The sequence below is a fragment of the Helobdella robusta genome, assembly GCF_000326865.2.
Source record: "Helobdella robusta unplaced genomic scaffold HELROscaffold_1, whole genome shotgun sequence".
Taxonomy (NCBI): Eukaryota; Metazoa; Annelida; class Clitellata; order Rhynchobdellida; family Glossiphoniidae; genus Helobdella; species Helobdella robusta.
The window spans coordinates 2,554,728-2,576,229 of record NW_008703570.1 but is presented as its reverse complement, the minus strand read 5'-3'; the positions used below and the strand labels follow the sequence as shown (position 1 = coordinate 2,576,229).

Here is a 21,502-nt window from a genome sequence, read left to right as displayed (position 1 = left end):
ATGAATGCAGAAGAACAAAAGGCAGTGTTTGGAGTGCCTCTACAAATTGCTGTTGAAAGAAATCCAAGTCATGATGGTGTACAGCTGCCTGCTGTTGTCAGGGAATGCATTGATTATATCTCGGAATATGGTTTTCATAAAATTGTTTCCTCTTTTAAATATTTTCTTATGTTTTTATCATGTTGAATGTTTTGTATATTTATTTTGTGAAAAAGCAATTTTTTTATGTAAATATAATTTTAATATGCTCACAGTAACAGTATCATCTGTTAGAACACTCCCTGAAAATTGTCGAGAAAATCATTGAGAAGATTAACGTCGTGCATCACAATCGGAAATTATCAATTTGGTTTCCAAGCGGGGAAATCAACAATTGATGCAATTCACATCCTTCGGCAACTACAAGAGAAGTACCTCGCAAAGCATTAACAACTATCACACATTTTTGTAGACCTTGAAAAATCATTTGATCGAGTTCCCCGTGAAGCAATCAGGTGGAGTCTACGTCGACAACTCATTCCAGAATATCTTGTTCGACTTGTGATGGAAATGTATACGAATACTAAGACTTTTGTCAGCACAACGGTTGGAAACACAGATGCATTTGACATCGGCGTTGGAGTTCAACAAGGCTCGATTCTCAGTCCACTGTTATTTATAACTGTGATGGAAGAAATCACAAAACCGATACGCACTGGTGACATTTGGAATCTAATATATGCTGATGATATCGTTTTAACAGCCACGTCTGAGCAGAATGCAGCTCAGATGTTTGAAGATTGGAACACCAGACTCGCCGATCATGGATTCAAAGTCAACATCAGCAAAACCAAAGCAATGAACACTGGTGAACCCATCCAATCCACAGCTACTGGACGATGGCTCTGTTCAGTTTGTGAAGCTGGTGTAGGTAACAATTCAATCTTTATAAATCTGTGATACGTCCGGTGTTGTTATATGGTGCAGAAACATGGCCAATGACAATCAAATTGGAACAACAACTTCAACGAACCGACATGAAAATGCTCCGATGGATGCAACGAATTAGTCTGTAGGACCACATCAAATCTACCGAAATCCTGCGTCGTGCCGGTTTAGATGATATAAAGGACGAATGCCGGCAACACCGTCTGCGGTGGTTTGGTCATGTCAATCGAAGTGGAAACAGTGCCATAACTTCTCTTGCAGATGTTGAAGTACCTGGCACACGTCCCAAAGGCCGTCCAAAGAAGTCCTGGTCTCAAACAATCGAGCAAGACATGAAAGCTCTAAATTTAAATGAAATGGATACAACTGATCGTCTAATTTGGCGCAAAAAGTTGATGGCAAAGAAAACAACGTCCTACCTCGGGAAACCGGGTCTCTGGACGCAAAACGAAGAATGATTGATTGATTGACAGTAACAGAACTTATGTTTTTGTTTTGAACTCATGTTTTTTGTTGTTTTTGATGATATAATTTAAAAAAATTGCCATGGAGGTTTTTCAATAAAATGTACTCAGACACAAGTAGTTACTCAAACATATGTAACTGTACTCGAACATATGTAACCTTGTCCAAACATAAACTTTATTTTAAAGGATTGGCGTGTGAAGGCATATATCGAGTCTCAGGTGTGAAGTCAAAGGTGAACCATTTGAGAGATCTTTACAACATCGGATCAACTGTGTACCTCGTTGATCATGAACCGAATGTTGTTGCTAGCCTCTTAAAACTATTTCTCCGTGAAATTCCAGAGCCTATTTTGACCTCAAAATTGATGCCAAAATTTGAACAGGCTTCAGGTAGGTTCTACATTATTTTTCTAATTTGATTTTATTGTAAAACTAACATATTTTAATTTTTTTGTGACTCGTTTGTAGTTAAACGATCTTATTTTTACAATGATCTGATGAAATTATAATATTTTTATAACTGTGTATACGTAATATAAAGTAAAAAGAAAATAATGATACACGAACAGTTGTTCCTATACTTTCAACAAATTCTATCTCTCGAGTTAAAAGAATACATAATGTAATAATTAACAATTATAAAATAATAAATTCAATAAAATAATACTAAATAAATAAAATTATATTTGACATTTGACATTTTTTATTTCATCAAATCAAAAGAAAGAAATCAAAGAAATGATATCAATGAAAAGAAATGATCTGGAAATCGAAAAGAAAATATGGTTTTCTTGTAATGATTACCAGTGACAATTGTAAAAATGAGAGCCTATTTTAAATATTTTAGTGCATGTAAACTCACATTCATATTACAAATCCTAAAAAACTAAAAATGGAATCATAATTATTAAGTAATCAACTCTTCTACATTTTTATCAGAATGTCGTTTGTAATTATTGAAACACATATATATATATAGACCCACGTAAAACATTCTAATTTGAGGTAGGATGGTACCTTCGTTAGACATGGTTGAAAAATGAAAAGTTTAGAATGCTCGGGATTTATGAAACACCCACCTTTGATCAGGAGGCGAAGGTCATTCATTGTCGGCAATGCAAACATGTCAACGACGAGTGTCGACGCAAAGGTCTTTAATACTGCTGTCGATTTGGGAAGTAAATCGTTATTGGCAGGAATTTTTTTGAAAAATCATTGGATTGTCGGTTAATTGACCATGTTCCCAAGCAATCGCGTGATAAGTTTGGCCGGATGCTGAATGACATTTTGAAAACATTTGCGATAATCCATCAGAATCTTTCCTGTGGTTCAGGTTGCTATTTATTCCTCACTTGGTTCTACACAAGGAGCTTTTTGGAAGTGGACGACACAATATTAGCGCTAAAATTAATAGCAGAGTGGACACTTTTGTCAAGGACTCAATTGAAGAATTGGTAAAATCTGTTAAACCAGTTGTAAAAGAGCAAGGTGAAATGGTTTGTAAACCAAAGCTAAGTGTTTTAGTCAAATCTAAAATAAAACAGGGCAACGTTAGAAATGCTATAGAGACTTTAGCTTCGACGGATACGATTGTGTAAATATCCATATGATTGTTGTTCTTGAATTTTCAAAGATGGCCGATAAATTTATTGTCACTGAATTAATTTATGGAACTGTCCATGTAACGGGTTCGATATTAACTAAACGCAACGACAGATATATTCTTAATTCCTCTTTATTAAAATCTAACTAATTAAATAACCGAGTAAATCAAATTAACGAAAATGCAACGATATAATAACCAACTTTACTAATGTCGAATCCGGCACAAGAGCCACAGAAAAGAAAAAGACTTAACTTATTTGTGCAGGCTATTTATAGACTTGCACGGTGCTCTCTCCTAGGTAAGTGCTTGTACTTTGTGGTCTAGTAGCCAACCCACGTGACCATACGGCGCTCTCCCCTAGGTAAGTACACGTGCTTTGTGCTAGTAACTAGCCCACGTGACCATGTAATGGAACAATTTCCATTACATGTCCATATAAATTAAATAATGTTAAGTTACAAAATGCTTGTATGCTTATTATTTCAACTTCAGGATTTGATGTTAAGCAGAAAATTTTGATTGAAACTTAACTTATTTGCGCAGGCTATTTATAGACTTGCACGGTGCTCTCTCCTAGGTAAACGCTTGTACTTTGTGGTCTAGTAGCCATCCCACGTGACCATACGGCGCTCTCCCCTAGGTAAGCACACGTGCTTTGTGCTAGTAACTAGCCCACGTGAACAATTTCCATTACATGTCCATATAAATTAAATAATGTTAAGTTACAAAATGCTTGTATGCTTATCATTTCAACTTCAGGATTTGATGTTAAGCAGAAAAATTTTGATTGAAAAAGGTAAAAAAAAATTTTTGAATTGTCAAGATTTGTTCAGAATCCGTGTGTACGTCGTGTGAAAAAGAAAAACAGCTTTTGTGGCGAAGATGGCTGCTTCAAATCAATGAATGAAGATATGAGGAACATAATAAAAGTTTATAGATGATACATATGTTACACTGTAAGTAGTTCTGTGTATGTCAGTGCTGCAATAATAAAGACTAAAAAAAGAATCAGGAAAAAAAACAAGGTTTTGATGTGTATTTTGTGCTATGCAAACTTATTTCGAAGGCCTTATTGATTGTAAGTTACCTACATTTGTTGCTACAAACTTCAACAAAAATCTTAAAAATAGTTCGATTCAGAATAAATTGAAGCCCATGTTAAAGTCAATAAACAAACATGGCGACATGCTGAATGATATACAATCAAACGTACAACAACTCGTGAACAAACTGGCTGAAACCAACTTATTGTGTGATATAAAAAAAAGTGTGCAACAACTGGTTGACAAGATTGCTGCCGGCATTAATATTAATGGCCGTAAAAACTTACCTGTGATAAGTTTTGAGAGTTTTGAGAGTTGAAAGTTTTGATAGTGATGCACCGAAGAAAATAATATTTGTTACTAAAAATGATTTGGTTGATAATTCTAATAACAATGATAATTTTGATATGATTATTAATAAAAAACGTTTGAAGCGTATTTCATCGACAGTAAAATACAGTTCTAAGGTTATCATTGGTCCGTTGTCATCTAATGGTTCTAAAATAACCGCAAGTAAAATTTTTTTGTGAAAGAGGATTTTTCATGTTGACAATGTTGTTAGAGGTGTGGCGGCTGATATAATTGAGTATCTTAAAACAATTAATGTCGACATGCTACCCTGCTTTTAAAAAGAAGGAAGGTGATGTCAAACCTGATGAATTTCAATTATTCACACCTTTTTGACAATGTATTGATGCTAAATACTCAGATATAATTACGAGAGATAGTTCTAAATTTATTTAATACTGCCAAAAAGCTTTAGTGCTGTCTTTCATTTTTCTAAAAATTTTTATCGTATAATTATTAATAAATTGAATTAACTTCTTAATATCTTTTTTGATTTTTTAAATTTATTAAATGGAAAACAGCTTTTAAGGATCAAATATTTTTTCCATGTCGTATTTTTATATCTTATCAAATTTTTTAAACACTAGGGGATAGTTGCATTAGATTTATTATTATTGCCTCTACTTTCTTTTCCAATCTTATTATGTGATTCATCAACAATCAATGGCAAAAGCTTATTTTAAGCTTCTAACATTACAACGGTAAAATATTTTCATAATTTATTGAGTTTGACAGTCACAACACTCAGCTGATACCGTGTTTAATTCAGTGTTAACATATTCTTTCATATATTCATACCTACCCCTGGTAAATCGAATTTAGGAAAATAACGTTCATTAATAAAGTTCCAATCATATTTAACAACAATAGCAAGGGAGATGTGTTCACTTCACCATTTCATATAGGGAGCTGTGAGGTTACCAATCTTATACACTAAATCCTTATCATGAACTAACAACTAATCTAATATGTTAAATTTCTGACAAGATCGATACCGAGTAGCCGTAGTTATCATTTGAAATAAATAGGTTTCTCACACAATTTAAACTCTTTAGAAATTTTAACAAGATTTATCAGGTTGATTCTATTAACAGTACATCCATCTTCATGGTTTTGGACAATTGTTTTATTCATTTTTCTAATTTATTTTTAAACTAAATTTTTGTAAATATTTTGAACATGTTTACAATTCACTCAGTTACGAAGAATGCAAATCAGCAACTTGAACTGATGCAGAATCTGATTAGAGAACTTCCAGTAGCAAACAGGACCTTGTTATCATGGGTCATCGTCCATATGTCCCAAGTTATTGAAAAGGTTGTTTTCTCTCCTTATTTTCATATTATAAAAAATGCAGGATAAATTTATTTATTTTGTAAATCACACTCTGTCAAACGCAGAGCGTGTAACAACATGCAATGTATATGCAGGATAAATTTATTTATTTTGTAAATCACACTCTGTCAAACGCAGAGCGTGTAAAATAAAAATTACGATTATAAAAAATATTAGTTACGTTAAGTAACTATTTTGTCTAAAGTTGATACTGTGTCTTCTAAGATTATCAGAGGTATTGATTGCATAAATTCTTGGTTGAAATGTAATTGTCTTGTTTTTAATAAGAATAAAACTGAAATGATGTTGGTTTGTTCTAGAGTTTAATTTTCTAAAATTAGTTCGAATGAAATAAATGTGTTAGGTTCTTTCATTAAACTGTCATCTGTAGTTATACATATTAGTTATGTAGTTATGTGTATTGTTGTTGTTGTTGCCTTTTCCGGGGGGCCCTCAGGATTTCAATCGAGGTTGGAGCCAATCCGCCACTGCAACAGGGTTGCTCCAGAGGTCTATTGGTTGAAGATTCGTGGAGTTTTGAGGACAGCTAAACAAATGTTGAACATCATCTGTATGATTGTTGCAGAAAGGACAGGTTTTGATGTGCCCACTGTCGATTCTGTTTTTGTAGCTGTTTAGAAGAATACTATGGCCAGATCGGAGTTTGGCGAGGGTCCATCTGATAGCCCTTGGGAGTGATTCTTCCGAAGGATCTATTTTTGGTGCTGGAGGAGGCCATCCATCGAGCAATAGTAGTGACTGGTACGACTCAGCGGCGGCTTTAGCAGTGTTTGTATGTAGGCTCATTAAAGCCGTCTTCAGAGTGTTATCGTCAGTTATTGTTGGTAGAACCGCATTTATTGTTGATGACCATTTTGAGAAGAGGGTGGTCTTTATGTCACGATGAGGACGAGGTTGTATGATGATATTACGGCACGGGCGGCTTGGGTTATGGCATAGGAGGAGGAATTGTGAGGCTATTAGCTCTGAATGCTGTCTTATTGTTAACATCTGGCATTCTGAGTATAGGTGTCGTTCTGATGCGACGGCATGGCAACCTGTAACCAGACGTAGTGCAGCATTCTGAGAGCGTTGAAAAACTTGAATCTGACGTCAGCGATGCCCTGATTAGACAGGCATACTCGATTGTTGAACGACCGATGGTTTTGTAGGTCTGTAGAAAAGTTTCCTTATCCTGACCGAAGGTTTTACCACTGAGTGCCTTTAAAATATTGGTTCTTTTAGAGGCCTTCGATGCTGCTTGTTTATGATGTTGTGAGAATTAAGAATTAAGAAAGAATTAAGAATTGAAAATTAAGAAAAAAGAATTAAGAATTATGTGTATTTAAGTGTTATGTTAGTTAAATCTTTAAATTTTAAATCTTTTTTATTTTAAAAATCTAAAATTAATTAAGAGATATGTGTCTTATGATGTATTTCAGCAACATGTAGCTTTTATCTTGACTCGTTTAGATTATTGCAATTGTTTAGTTTTTCCGGTTTATATTGATTTGCTTAAATCTATTCAATAGTTCAAAATACTGCAGTCCTTATCCTGACCGAATGTTTATTTGGATTTAAAAATTTGATGATATCTCCGAAAGCTTAAAGTCTCTTCATTTGTTGCCAGTTAGACAATCCTTAAAATTGCAGTGTTATCTTTTAAATGTATTACTGTCTTTGTCCAGGCTATTTAAAATCTGCTTGTAAGGTCTGTTGATTTGTTGTCCTATTGTATATCTCTTCTTCTTTTAATAGCATGGTATTTTTATCATTGTTTGTTAACTTATTTATATAGAGAACAATGTTTTTAAACTACTTTTTTATTCATTTTTATGTTATATTTTTATCTTATACGGGCATGAGAATTTCCGACCTGCTCCCGCAGGTAGGTTAGTCAGTTACGAGTACGTAAAATACGCCCTCTCTCACCACGACCAAAGGTGCATTATTGTGATCACCTAACTCGATCTAGGCTAGACGCATATTGTCCTTTATGAGACTCATCTGTAGCCCGAGTTAGAACACTAACTTTGTGCAATTATTCTCAAAAAATTTTGCAAACTAAGGTGTTTTTTAGGTAATTCACAAAAACACATTTTGGTCGATAAGGGAATACTGTTATTTTGCTAAACTTCTCTCGTTTAATACTTATATTATATTACAAACTACAGATGTTAGAGAGACTGGTCTGTAGTTTGAAGGGTCTAATTTGTTTTTTTTTAATTAACGTTAGCACATAGCCACAATTCTGGCAATTTACCGCTTTGATAAGATTTATCAAATATTAATATTAGTGCTCATATTTTTCAATTCTCTTGTTACCCATGAATGTTTACTATTTTTATTACAATGATTGTCTGTTTTCATTTTTGGAACATATTTATGGCAGCTTTCATTATATAATTTTAATCATTTATAGTAACATTCTTTTACATCTTTATAATGTGAACTCTCTTTTATTTCCAGAAAAACATGAAATATAGTAAAATGAGATAAAAGTCTAATTAAAATCTAACAAAATAAAATAAAATAAATAAAGTTGATTAAATGAAATTAAGTACAATAGTATTCTACGATGCTCATCATTTGAAATAAATGAGTACAACGAGATATAGTTAGTTTTAAACGAGCAGTTCAAATGTTATTACGTTCACAGTAGGTGGCATAAGATGACGGTATTAGAGAGTTAATAAGGTTATTATAAAATTGATCTGACCAAATGTTATTGATTAATGATAAATTTAAAAAATTGCAAAAACCCAATGTTGAAATCTCAAAAGTATTAACTATTATTTTCAGGTGTATTGAATTGTCATGCAAATTATTTTTGAGATTTTCTGAGTATTTGGTGGCTTTATATTCTTTTGAGTTGAGTAGGTTGGATTCATGGCAGACTGTCAGCTCCAATATTTCTATTATGTCGTCACGAAGTATTGCGATGTCAGGACGTAGGGATTTGAAGAGACAAGACACTGGAGGGATCCCATCATAATCCACATCGGCATATATCGAAACCTCTAGACCTGCGCATGTTTTCAACCTTTCTATAATTATGTTTAAAATTATGTTGTGACGCGTTGTGAATCTTTTCAGTGCTGCTGTTAGACAGAACATGTTTGTTTGTTTGCCACGCTTTACACAATGGACAGTCAGCCGTTGATGATTTGCCCCATCTAAACAAATTTGCATTTGTGGGGAGTTGTTGGATGAGACTTCTCCTAACAAATTTGAACAGTACTTCTGAGAGGTTTGCAGTGAATTTCGACCAGTGAGCAATTCTAGCTGCGGGAATCCGGTCTTTGATCACTTTTAAAATTGTCTCTTGGCAACAGAGTAGCGATAGATGTTCGAGTTCTGCATTTTGTTGTTGGATCGTTAGCATGCTGAGTGCCGGTTTTATGTCCTTTGAGTCAATTGTCGATTTTTATATAGTTGCTATAGTTCTTGAGTTCTTTGGTGCCGTTTGATTTCAGGTAGCTACGGAGTTTTAATCTCAAAGATTCGGCACAATTTTTGAGAGATCTAACGTTTAGGCCGCCTAATTTATATGGGAGCGACAATGTCTCCGACAGACAGCTACTAATGGGCAATGACAGCCATGACACCATGATCTTACTGTTTTGGTGATTAGGGTGTCCAGATGCATACTAATCCAAGTCAGTGAAATGCTGTACATGCAAAATTCAAATGCAAATTGGGATTGAAGATATTTTCTAAGGATTTCAAGCTTCCACTGAACTGTTGTATCTAGTTCATTGACGGTTAATAGTAATGTTTTGAGTTTGATAATCATCTGGTTTTTGATGTTCGTGTAGTTGCCTTCGAAATCATATTTTTTCTCCAGATATTCGAAATAACCTCCGATGTCAACATGGGGGATTTGTTTGATGTCGATCGATAGCGCCGGAAGGAATTGTTCGTAAACTCCGCTGCGTTTTCGCATACCGATCGAGAAACATTTGTCAATTTTCAAACTCATTCCAGTTGCTTTGCACCAAGTGTGATTTACATCTATGAGTTTTTGAGCACTTTCGGTGCTGTTGGCGATAATGGCCGTGTCGTCTGCGAACTGAAGCCACGCTTTTGTCTTTAAGCTAGCTGGCGGACCCCATATGTACCCGCATTGTTGGTACTCTGTTTGTTCTATGACTTTCATCAGGGGGTTGAAGCAGAGGTTGAAGAGCAGTGGAGAGACGGGATCACCTCTAGTTGGTCACATCCGGAAATAATAAAATAATAATAATAATAATGTCATTTTAAATAGCGCCATGGCAAGCGTTTGAGGCGCATTATCATCATTACAACAAACACACGGTGCATAAATACACGTGAATCAACGCATTACACTTTTTTGCATGTGATAGGCGGGGATCTTTTTGCATTCGAACCCGGACACTGCATCAACAATGCCAGACACCTTAGCCTTTACACCATCGCGCCGCTTGATCTTTGAATAATAATTCCCAATCCATATTAATAAAAAATTTATTTAAACTACATAATTGTTTTTTTCATATAAAAATTTTTCTTTCACATTTTCTTTATTTTCTTCCGAATCATTTTCTTCGGAATAAAGGAAAAGTATGTGTGTGTGTGTTTGTTTGTGTGTTTGTAAGTGTTATAACTATTCATAATAACATTTAAGCATTTTTTTTATCATAATTTAATTATTATATGCCATGTAGTTCTGGGCATGACATAAAACTGCATCTACGCTGCCTTGCGTGCTTTTGAGCAAAAGGTTAGGCCAACCGTTTATAATTGGTGGTTGTCGTCAGGATGGGTGTTCGGATGTAAAAAGTTTCCCCAAAATTTATTCCATGCCATCACATGTTTTTTGTTCTTTGAGTTTGAATCACTATAGCTATATCTAAATTTCAATATATGATGACCGTGTTCAATGTTTCTCAGAGGTGGTGAGTTTTACAACATGTTGTTGTTGTGTTGTCTACAAAAACGGCGAGGACATTGTATCGCTATAAAGTGATATTCGACTTTCTGTGAGATAGTAGATAACTTCTTAAACCAAAATCTGATGTGCATAGTTTACCACAATGGGGGCATCGAGGACCAGTTGGTTTCAATTCTCTTGATGTTGCTGCATGACGTATAAGTCGACGCCTGTAAGAGGCATTTGTCCATTCCAACATAAAACTTGTCAGACCAGCTTTACAAATCTTTTTCCATGTAGACCGATCTTTCGCTATTTTTTCAAGTCCAGCCGAGTTGATGTTACATTTCTGAAATACGCTTTTCACTTTGTCTACGAATTGCTTCTTTAGCCGACCGACTGAACGACAGCCATTTGATAGTTCGCTGTATAACAAACTACGAGATAAACGAGACTTCGCCATAAGAATATCATGACCTATCAAGCACAGCTGTTATTGTAACAATAGATATTCGGCCGGTGTAGTACATACAGCCTTAAACTAGGAAATAGATTTTGTGCCACCATCTTATTTCAGGAATGCTGCGAAGGCAGCTGTTATGTGCAGGACACATCGCTAATTATTGTCCTATTGTTTATGGACGATAATTTATTGTTAAGGTGACTCTAATTGTGAACATGCTTTATTGTATTCGTTCAATTCGTTGATTATAGAACTTGTTACTCGTTATATTTATTTAGCCGTAATAAGATAGTATACGTGCATTACGCTTATTGTTGTCTAATTAGTTTAGTTTCAACTCTTCAAATCACAAAACACGACAGTGACGCAGTCGACAGGATCCCCGATTTACGGTGGATACAAATTCAAGAATGGCGGAAATGAAGGAGATGATGAAGATGTTTACTGAAATGATGTCGAAGCAACGGTTAGAAATGGCAAAGATATTGCAATCTTTTAAAGCCACGCCAGTACCGAAATTCGAATCATTCCATCCCGAAAAGGAGTTGTTTAAAGACTACATCAAAAGGTTTGAAACTTTCTTGCTGGCCAATTCAGTCTCGAAGCAAAATGCAGCTCAGGTATTTCTTACAAATCAGAGTTCGGATATATATAAAACCCTGGAGACGGTTTCAAAACAAATGTTTCCACCTCGTGATGTAAACTCATTGGATTTCAAGGAGATGGTCGAATATATGAATTCAGCTTTCAACCCTACAACTTTTCTGATTAGGGAACGCTACAAATTCTGGACAAACTGCAAAAGAAAACCGGGCGAATCAGTTCAAGAATTAGCAAACCGAATTCGACAGTCTGCAGCTACATGTGATTTTCTCAATATTGAAAACCCATTAGATGAAGCGTTGAGGACAAATTTTATTTGCAACATTCAAAATGAAGCAATTTTGAAAGCTCTTTTCAGGATTCCAGAAGCTCAGCTTTTCTTTTCCAAAGCTATCAAGATTGCAGATGAAATTGAAAGTGCAGCAATAGTAGCTAAAGATACGGTCTATGGGGGTACGTCTCACAGTGATCCGGTTCTGCTGGTACATTCCAGAGGTAACACGGGGGTTTATGTAAAATAGATGAAGAAAGATCCAAAAGGGGCTTTCAAACCAAGTAGAAATTTTGGAAAGTTCCATCCAAATTTCAATTCGTCATGCCAAAGATGTTGAAAACATGGCCACTGGGCTTCAAATTGTTCCTCCAAAGGGATGAAATGCTCACAATGCAATAAAATGGGTCTCTAAACAAGTGTGTTTTGCTGCCAAATTCAAAAGAAACGTCTTAACCATAAAAACTTTTAAAGAGGATGATCAACTGCAGCAAGAGCTACATTTTAAGAACTTCGACAAAACTTTTGAAATGGACAGTGGTGCCAGAGAAAATTTTTGCGATGTCAGCGTCTGGGAAGATTTAGGTTCCCCTCCTTTGGTTTCGGTGAGTTCTCAGTATCGTTCACCAACCGGCAATAATATCCCAGTCAGAGGTGCTTGCTCAGTAGTTGCCACGATTTCAAATAGTTTAGACTAGAAACCTATAAAAATTAACGTAACAGACATTCCGGGTTTAAATTTAATCGGTCGAAGATCAATTAAAGATTTCGAAATAGATATCAACAAGATGTTGAGAGAACAGCTCGGTTGTCTATGTAGAATTTTGAATTGGACATCGAATTCCGAGAAAATACAACATCGGTTTTCAGAATACCACGAACTGTTCTTTTTCAATACAAGACAAAGTAGATGAAGCTCTGGAAGATGGGGTGAGGCGAGGAATTTGGAGCTCCACTGATATCAATGACTGGGGAACTCCTGTAGTCCCAATAATTAAAAAAGGTACAAACTCCAAAACCAATCTACGAATATGTGGTGATTACTCAGTAACAGTTAATCCTCAACTCGAGTTTCACAGATACCCAATGCCTTTGCCTGAGGACCTCATGAGAAAATTAGCCGGGAGTTTGTATTACGCCAATATCGATCTGGCCGATGCATACAATCAGATTCAACTTTCAAAAGAGAGCCAGAAACGCCTTGCTTTAAGCACACATCGAGGTGTGTTTCTTCAAAAACTTTTACCTTTTGGTATACTATCGGCTCCAGCATATTTCCAGGAAATCATGAATGGACTCACTAATGATCTTCCAAATGTGGTGGTTTACTAGGATGACATTTTGATTCGTGGAAAATCAGCAGAGGAACACATCCAAAGTTTGAGAAAACTATTTCAGCGTCTCCAAGAAAAGAGTCTTAAATGCAATTGCCATAAATGTTCATTTGCTAGACAATCTGTTGAGTACTTGGGTCATACCATTTCTCATAGGGGGATAGGCCCAGGTAAAAAAATTGATGCCGTAGTTTCAATGCCCCGACCAGAAAATGTTTCAACATTAAAATCATTTCTTGGATCGGTTCAATTTTACAAAAAGTTCCTTCCAGGTTTGTCTAGCGTTGTGGAACCATTAAATCGTCTGACAAGAAAGAATGAATTGTGGAAATGGACATCGGATCAAGAAAATTCATTTCAAGGTTTAAAGAGGATGATATTTTCAAGTGTGATGTTATCGCATTTCGACAAATCATTACCAGTGGAAATAGCATGTGATGCTTGAGAAGTGGGTATTAGTGCCGTTCTATTCCATAGATTCCCAGATGGATCAGAACGTCCTGTTTTCAATGTTTCAAAGACACTTTCAAGTGCTCAGAAAAATTACAGCCAGATTCATAAGGAAGCACTTGCAATTATTTTTGCCTTAAAAAATTCCATTCATACCTGTTTGGAAGAAAGTTCACAATTGTGACGGATCACAGACCACTTCTAGCTTTATTCGACCCGACGAAAGCTACTCCTAAACTGGCATTAAACCGACTGACAAGATAGGCTCTAATTTTACAACAATACGACTACATGGTTAAATACAGGAAGACTTTAGAACACGGAAATGCAGATGTGTTGAGTCGCTTACCATCGGTTGAAAATCCAAAATTTGATGCTGCAGAGGAGCAACTGGATTTTTCAAAGGTGTGTACAATTAGCTCAGTCAGCCAGAAAATGTTGCATTTAGATCTAAAGTTGTTTGAGAATGAATCGCAAAAAGATCTGGTTATTTTTAATGTCGGTAAATTCCTTCAGAAGGGCTGGCCAAGAGAAATTTCAAGCAAGGAAATTCTACATTTTATGAAATTAAAAAATTCCTTGAGTCAGGCAGGAGGCTGTTTACTGATGGGAAACAGAGTGGTAATCCCAGAATCTTTCAATAAAAGCCCTCGAACTTTTACATCTGGGACACTTTGGCATGCAAAGAATGAAGCAACAGGCACGATCAGCGATTTATTGGCCAAACATGGACAGAGACATCGAAAGATTGTGCAGAGAATGTTCATCATGTCAAGAACATCAGAACAATACTCCTAAAGCGCCCAACGAGCCTTGGCCTGTTCCGGATAGACCTTGGGGTAGATTACACATCGACCATGCCATAACCTTTATGGGAACAAATTGGCTCGTGATCGTGGATTCCTTTTTCTAAATATCTAGTATCCATCCAACAAAAAAAATTACGGCATCGTCAACTATTGACTTACTAGAACAGGAGTTTACACATTTTGGATACCCGCTCACAATGGTAACTGATAATGCTACAACTTTCACTTGTTTGGAATTTCAACTCTTTTTGAAAGAGAGGGAGATTCAGCACCTTACAGGTGCCCCATACCACCCGGTGACTAATGGTCAAAGAAATGATCTGTGAACGATTTTTCAACTGCATCTGTAAAAATTTGTTAAAAAATATTAATAACAGTGCAAATAATAAAAATAAATTTAATAAAAACAATAAATTAAAAAAAGTTGAAAAGTAAAAAAAATTATATAATAATATAATAATAATAACTCTAATACTAATATACTAATTATTTGTATTAAATTTTTTAATTAATTCGGAATGATTTATTTTTTGTATTGGTTAACTAACAAAAATTAAATCATAAAATGATTGATAATTTTGGCTTGTTAGGGAAAATTTTATGATATGTTAAGTGAAATATTTATTTCTTGAAGGAGCATTCCTTATTCAAAATATCTCGTTATTTTTAAATCACAGATGATAATAAATTTTTTTAAAATTTTTGTTTGTGAATGAGGCACTTGCATGATGAGCATTTTGTAATGTTTTCAGGAAAAGTTTAATAAGATGAGTTTGCAAAACATTTCAATAGTCCTAAGTCCCACAATGAAAATCAGTCACAGAGTTCTCAATGTTCTTTTTACTTATTCATCTGTTCTCTTCAAGGACACTGTCATCAAAAAGTAATTTTAACATTTCATATGTATATGTATATATATATATATATATGTGATTATATATATATATATATATATATATATGATTATATATATGATTATATATATGACACTGTCATCAAAAAGTAATTTTAACATTTCATATGTATATGTATATATATATATATATATATATATATATGTGATAAAATCTACCGAATTTTTAGCTTTTCAATATGTCTAACACAGTGTTGTCCAACCTTTTTGTTCAGAGGGCCAGATTGACAATTTAGCTAGAAGTCGCGGGCCGGATTAAAAATTTGATAGCCAATTTTGCATTATTAACAATAAATAAAAGTGTAACACATAATAATGGATATATATTTTTTTATTACAAAATAAAAGTATATATGTAAATACATTAATGTCTAATTTTAGTGAGAAATTTGACATTGTTTGCGTTTATATAAGTACTCTATATCTGCTCCAACATTTGAAGTCGCTATACGCAATGAGGCTGTAAAACGCCCATCTTTAAGTAAAGATCTTGACTTCGTCTTTGTTTTTTTCATTCTTGAAAACAGTTGTTCACAGCAATAAGTACTACCAAACAAAGCGATAAACTTCTTGACATCTTCTGTCAAATTAGGATAACTTTCTGACAATATGTAACACTTGTAGAAAGTTAGCAAATCATGTTCCACAAGAGATCTCTTCAAATCACTGTTATTCTGAAGATCAATTAGCTCCATTTGGTATTTGTCAGCAGCATCAGTGGGGTCAACATTAAATGGGTTACTTAGAAATTTCATAAAGTCATTGTGCTTTTTAAAATCCTGAAACCTTTGCTGGAAATCATCGATCAGTTTGAAAAGTAGTTCATTGTACTTTTCATGCTGCACTGTGTCCATAGAGGTCTTGTGGAAAGAATTGCACAATGTATTACTTTTTTCTGAACCATCTGTTTCTGAACTAACTTTAACTTTTCAATAAAAGTAACAATGTGTTCATACAATCTGTGCACAAGCTGGTACTTTCCTTGAAGTCTAACATTCAATTCAGCCATACATTTTGTCCTTTAAATCAAAAATGCCAAATCATTCAACCAGAAGTTGTCATCCAAAAACGCTATCTCCTTTTCTTTGTTAACTATGAATGTCTTTATTTCATGACGTAACCTCCAGAATCTGGATAGCGTGGTTGACTTGCTTAGCCACCGAACTTGGCAAAAGTATACAATATCATCATAATCTGAGCCCACTTCTTCAAGAAATGATTTGAATTCCCTGTGGTTAAGACCTCTAGATCTGATAAAGTTAACAGCTGACACAATCTTTTCCATTACATCCTTCATGTCAAGGGTCTGGCACACAAGTTTTCTTGGTGAATAATACAGTGGTATGTAATGATATCCTGAGGCACTGATTGTGCTAACAAGGTTACAAATCCACTCTTCTTTCCTATCATACTTGGCGCTCCATCTGTTGTTACACCAGCAAGTTTGTTTTTGAAAAGCTGGAATTTTTCCATTGCCAGAATAACTTGTTCAAAAATATCCTTTCCAGTTGTTGTGCTCTTCATTGGGCACATGTCCAACAGTTCCTCAACTATATCAAACGTTTTCCTAATTCCTCTAACAAATATTGCTAATTGAGCAGTGTCACTGATATCTGTGCTCTCATCAACTGCCAAACTATAATATTCACAATCGTTAAGTCGCCTGACCAAGGTATCTTCAATATTTTTCGCCATATCGTCAACTCTTCTACCAATAGTTTGATGGGAAAGACTCACGTTTTCCACCAAAGACTTTTGTTGGGCAAACAACATCTGTAAATATCTCAAAGCAGTTTTTCACCAGTTCTCCATCAGAAAATGGTTTTCCTCTCTTGGCTATAGCTTCTGCAATTAAATAGCTAACTTTTGTTGCTGCATCGGCACTCTGGTTGCCAATTTTAAACAATGACTGTTGAGCAACAATTTCCTGTTTCATTGAGTTGATGCGATCAGTTCGTGTTTGGCCCACCACACTATCAAATTTACTGCTATGTTTAGAGCAGTAATGTCGCTTGATGTTATATTCCTTGTGAACGGCAATTGTTTCTTGACAAATGAGGCACAAAATAACATCGGCTTGCTGCACAACAAAATAACTTTCTGTCCACGAACTTTTAAAAATACGATTTTCAGAATCAATTTTACGTTTTTTATCGACGGACGTCATAATATCGTCTGCTTGTTACGTTTTATTTACGTTGTCCTTTGCGTCGTCAAGGAAACTATTTTAAATGGATCGCGGTCGTAGCGCATTATTATTAATTAATGTTTTTATTAATACAAGAGTTTAAATTATTTTTAAAAAGTTTAAAATTTTCATCTAACCAACTCAATAAAAATACTTTAAATTTTATATTTTGAATATTTTTCTAAGAAGGCCGGCGGGCCGGATGAAAACCTTTGGAGGGCCGGATTCTGGCCCGCGGGCCGCTGGTTGGACAAGCCTGGCTAACATTAATTTTTTAATTATTATCCAATTTACTAAAATTAATTAGAAAATCGTTGGTGTTCATAGTGAAGCGTATATGGGCCATATTTTGATTTTACTCATCTTTAGCGCTTAAATATGAATATTTCAAGATTTCACAATTTTTTATGTGTACAAAATTTTTTTATTCTTTTTTGTCCTGTGCCAAGTGCTTTTATTCTGCCTTTTATTCTCTAAACATTAATAAATCGGTAGAATTTGTTACATATTTCAAAAATTCGGTCTTCTACCGGCATATATATATATATATATATATATATATATATATATGTGTGTGTGTGTGTGTGTGTGTGTGTGTGTGTGTGTGTTTGTGTGTGAAGTTTTTTGGCGCGCATGTGGAATGAATGGCGCAAGTGTGTATATGTTAGCGCGCATGTTGTATGAAATGGTCAGGTGGGCAGGTTGGTCGAATGTTGTATGAATTGGTTTTGTGTGCAGGTTGGTAGAATATGGTATTTAAATAGTGAGTATGTTTGAGAATGAATGTTTTCTCAGTTTTTTTAGAATTTTAGTATATAAGCGTTCTGGACAATTGTTAAAAAGAAAAAGGAAAGTTAGTGTTTTAAGTTAGTGTTTTGGATTAGTATTTTGAATTAGTTTTTGGGTTTATTGAGGTTGGTAATTGGTCGGTCGGTACCTGCATGTTTGGTTGCTCTGGCGTTTCTTGTTTTGGAATTTCATTCATTATTACGGCTAGTAAAAATATTTTTCGTTTATTAAGAATATTTAATTTAGTTCTGTCGTTGACTTTAAAAATATTTGATTTAAAGAATATTATAAGTCAATATTGTTTTGTTTGTTTTATTTTTGTTTATTAATAGAATTATTTCAGTTAGGTTTTGTTTGTCACTTTTAAAAACTAATACATGTTTGAAGGAGACTTGCTAGCGGTTAATAGGGCCGGATTAACCGACCAGCAAGCAGGGCGCGATAATTCTTCCGCCCGGCCCGTATTTTTCGACCCGGAAATAAAAAGTTGTGAAGAAGAGGCGAGTCCCGGTCAGAAGCGAGACTGCCTAGACTGGCGGCGGCTGTTGTTGATATTCGAGCGAAGGAAAAATTTGGCCAGCGGCAAAAGTTCACACACACACAACACACACACACACACACACACACACACATATATATATATATATATATATATATATATATATATATATATACACACACACACATGCAATATTTGATAAAATCTATCGAATTTTTAGCTTTTGAAAGTTTACGTTGGGCTTTTCAATATTTCTAACAGTAGTTTTATAATTATTTTCCAATTTATTAAAATTAAGAAAATCGTTGGTGTTCATGGTGAAGCGTATGGGCCATATTTCGATTGTACTCTTTATTGGCGCTTATATAGTATCCTCTGAGCTTTACCGCTCCTGTTGGTGTTCATGGTGAAGCGTATAGGCCATATTTCGATGTTATTCATCATCAGCGCTTATATAGGGATATTTCAAGGTTTTACAATTTTCTGTGTGTGTAAAGTGTTTGTATTCCGCTTTGTCCTGTTCGTTTATTATATTTTGGTCCTGTCCTTTTATTATACCTTTGTTCTGTTCATTCTCTTTGTTTTGTTCATTCTCTTAATGAAAGGCTTAACAAGCAAAGAGTAACGATTTTCTTATTAATTTTAATAACTTGGAAAATAATTTAAATGTTGATGTCACATGTCTGTTTAAATGTGAAAATTCAAAAATTGCTAAATAAAAATTATCATTGATTCTGAATATTCAACTGAAATAAAACCATTTTTTGTTTTAAATAGTTTTTCCCACTCAGCTTCTCATAAATATTTACAAACTGCCTTAACTATTCCATTGGGCGAATTTCAATCAATACCCATGCTCTTTTTTAAAGTTTATTTGAGTAAATGTAGTATACTGAGACGGTCAAACCTAAGTGTTCAGATATTGTTTAATATCTCAAGTCGTTAAGGAGCGTAACCCGCATGGGACAGCTAATTGTTTTATAAGACTCGTGAACCTAATATTGCAACATGCAACAGGCATGGAAGTCTCGATATACTAAGTGAAGTAGAATGAATTTCAATTCATTAAATAGATGCGTTAAAAACTTTTTTAAATAAATTTTGAGGCATATTTATCATGTATTTCCTGAGATGGTGACAGGCGATATTGACAGGTAAACTGATGACTTTTTTGCATAATTTGCATTGAACATGACTGCAGATACGTTCCTCCTCTGAAACCTGCCACTTCAAGATGGACTCTAGAACTACCTGAATGTTCATCGGCAATCGAAGAAGAACTGAAGAAGCAGGAATCACTACTGAATCACCTGCATGAAGACCTTATGAAGGTTTGTTACATTATAAGTTTACATGCCTGCATTATAATGCCGGTAAACTCAAGTGTCGAAGTCAGAGTCGGAATTTTCAGGAGTTAATGTCAGATAAGTTTCAACTAAGTCTGGCTCCGCAAAGTGTTGAGATTTTTAATTTTTATCTTAAGGATAATTTTTCAAACTTAATTACGGTTGCATTATTAATTACTTAATTACGGTTACATTGCTCAATCGAACCATAGTTACAAATTAGGCTTCGTAATTGACTAAAAATAAATATTGTTACAATTACAATAACCAATCAATCAATCTTCGTTTAGCGTCCAGAGACCCAGTTCCTCCGAGGAAGGACGTTGTTTTCTTTGCCATCAACTTTTTGCGCCAAATTAGACGATCAGTATCCATTTCATTTAAATTTAGAGCTTTCATGTCTTGTTCGATTGTTTGCGACCAAGACTTCTTGGACGGCCTTTGGGACGTGTGCCAGGAACTTCACCATCTGCAAGAAAAGTTATGGCACTGTTTCCACTTCGTTTGACATGCCCAAACCACCGCAGACGGTGTTGCCGGCATTCGTCCTTTATATCATCTAAACCAGCACGACGCAGGATTTCGGTAGATTTGATGTGGTCCTTCAGACTAATTCGTTGCATCTATCAGAGCATTTTCATATTGGTTCGGTGAAATTGCTGTTCCAGTTTGGTTGTCATTGGCCATGTTTCTGCACCATATAATAACACCGGACGTATCACAGATTTTTAAAGTCTTGATCGTAGTGGCCGCGCTGCATCCAACGACGCGATGACGGTTGTCGGATGACGCTGGGTCACAAACTGCGTGTTGATGGGTTGAAATGTATTCAACGTAGGATGATATTCATATCAATGCTCAAACGTATCATCAAATCCAATGTCTCCGTTCCCAAAGAAAGCTACCGACTGAAGTTCATAATTTATTACAACACCAACCGAACATCCAGCTTTATCGTTAAAAATAACAACACACGTCCCCCCAACAAACTAGAGAGAACCAATCTCGTATACCGATTTTCTTGTCCCGTGCCACACTGTGTTGTGGAGAGTTATATCGGCCATACGAAAACTACTCTCTCTAGAAGACTCACCATGCATACACAGAATGGTGCCATTAAGGACCATATGGAACGGGTACATCATCAACCGCTTACGAGGAACATATTGGATCCCAACACAACGATCCTTGATTATGAACCCGATCCAGTCGCCTAA

General features: G+C 35.0%; 1 protein-coding gene across 1 annotated transcript in view; it reads left to right on the top strand.

Annotated features, from left to right (window-relative positions):
- Nucleotides 1–21,502, top strand: part of HELRODRAFT_62288 (hypothetical protein) — a gene marked incomplete at both ends in the record, with an annotated part of 28,655 nt that continues 7,153 nt past the window's right edge. Inside the window, 5 exons of the mRNA XM_009010612.1 lie at nt 1–130; nt 1,581–1,784; nt 5,590–5,708; nt 15,303–15,433; nt 20,141–20,270. Coding sequence (XP_009008860.1) covers nt 1–130; nt 1,581–1,784; nt 5,590–5,708; nt 15,303–15,433; nt 20,141–20,270 — 714 coding nt within the window. The remainder of the gene's footprint in view (nt 131–1,580; nt 1,785–5,589; nt 5,709–15,302; nt 15,434–20,140; nt 20,271–21,502) is intronic.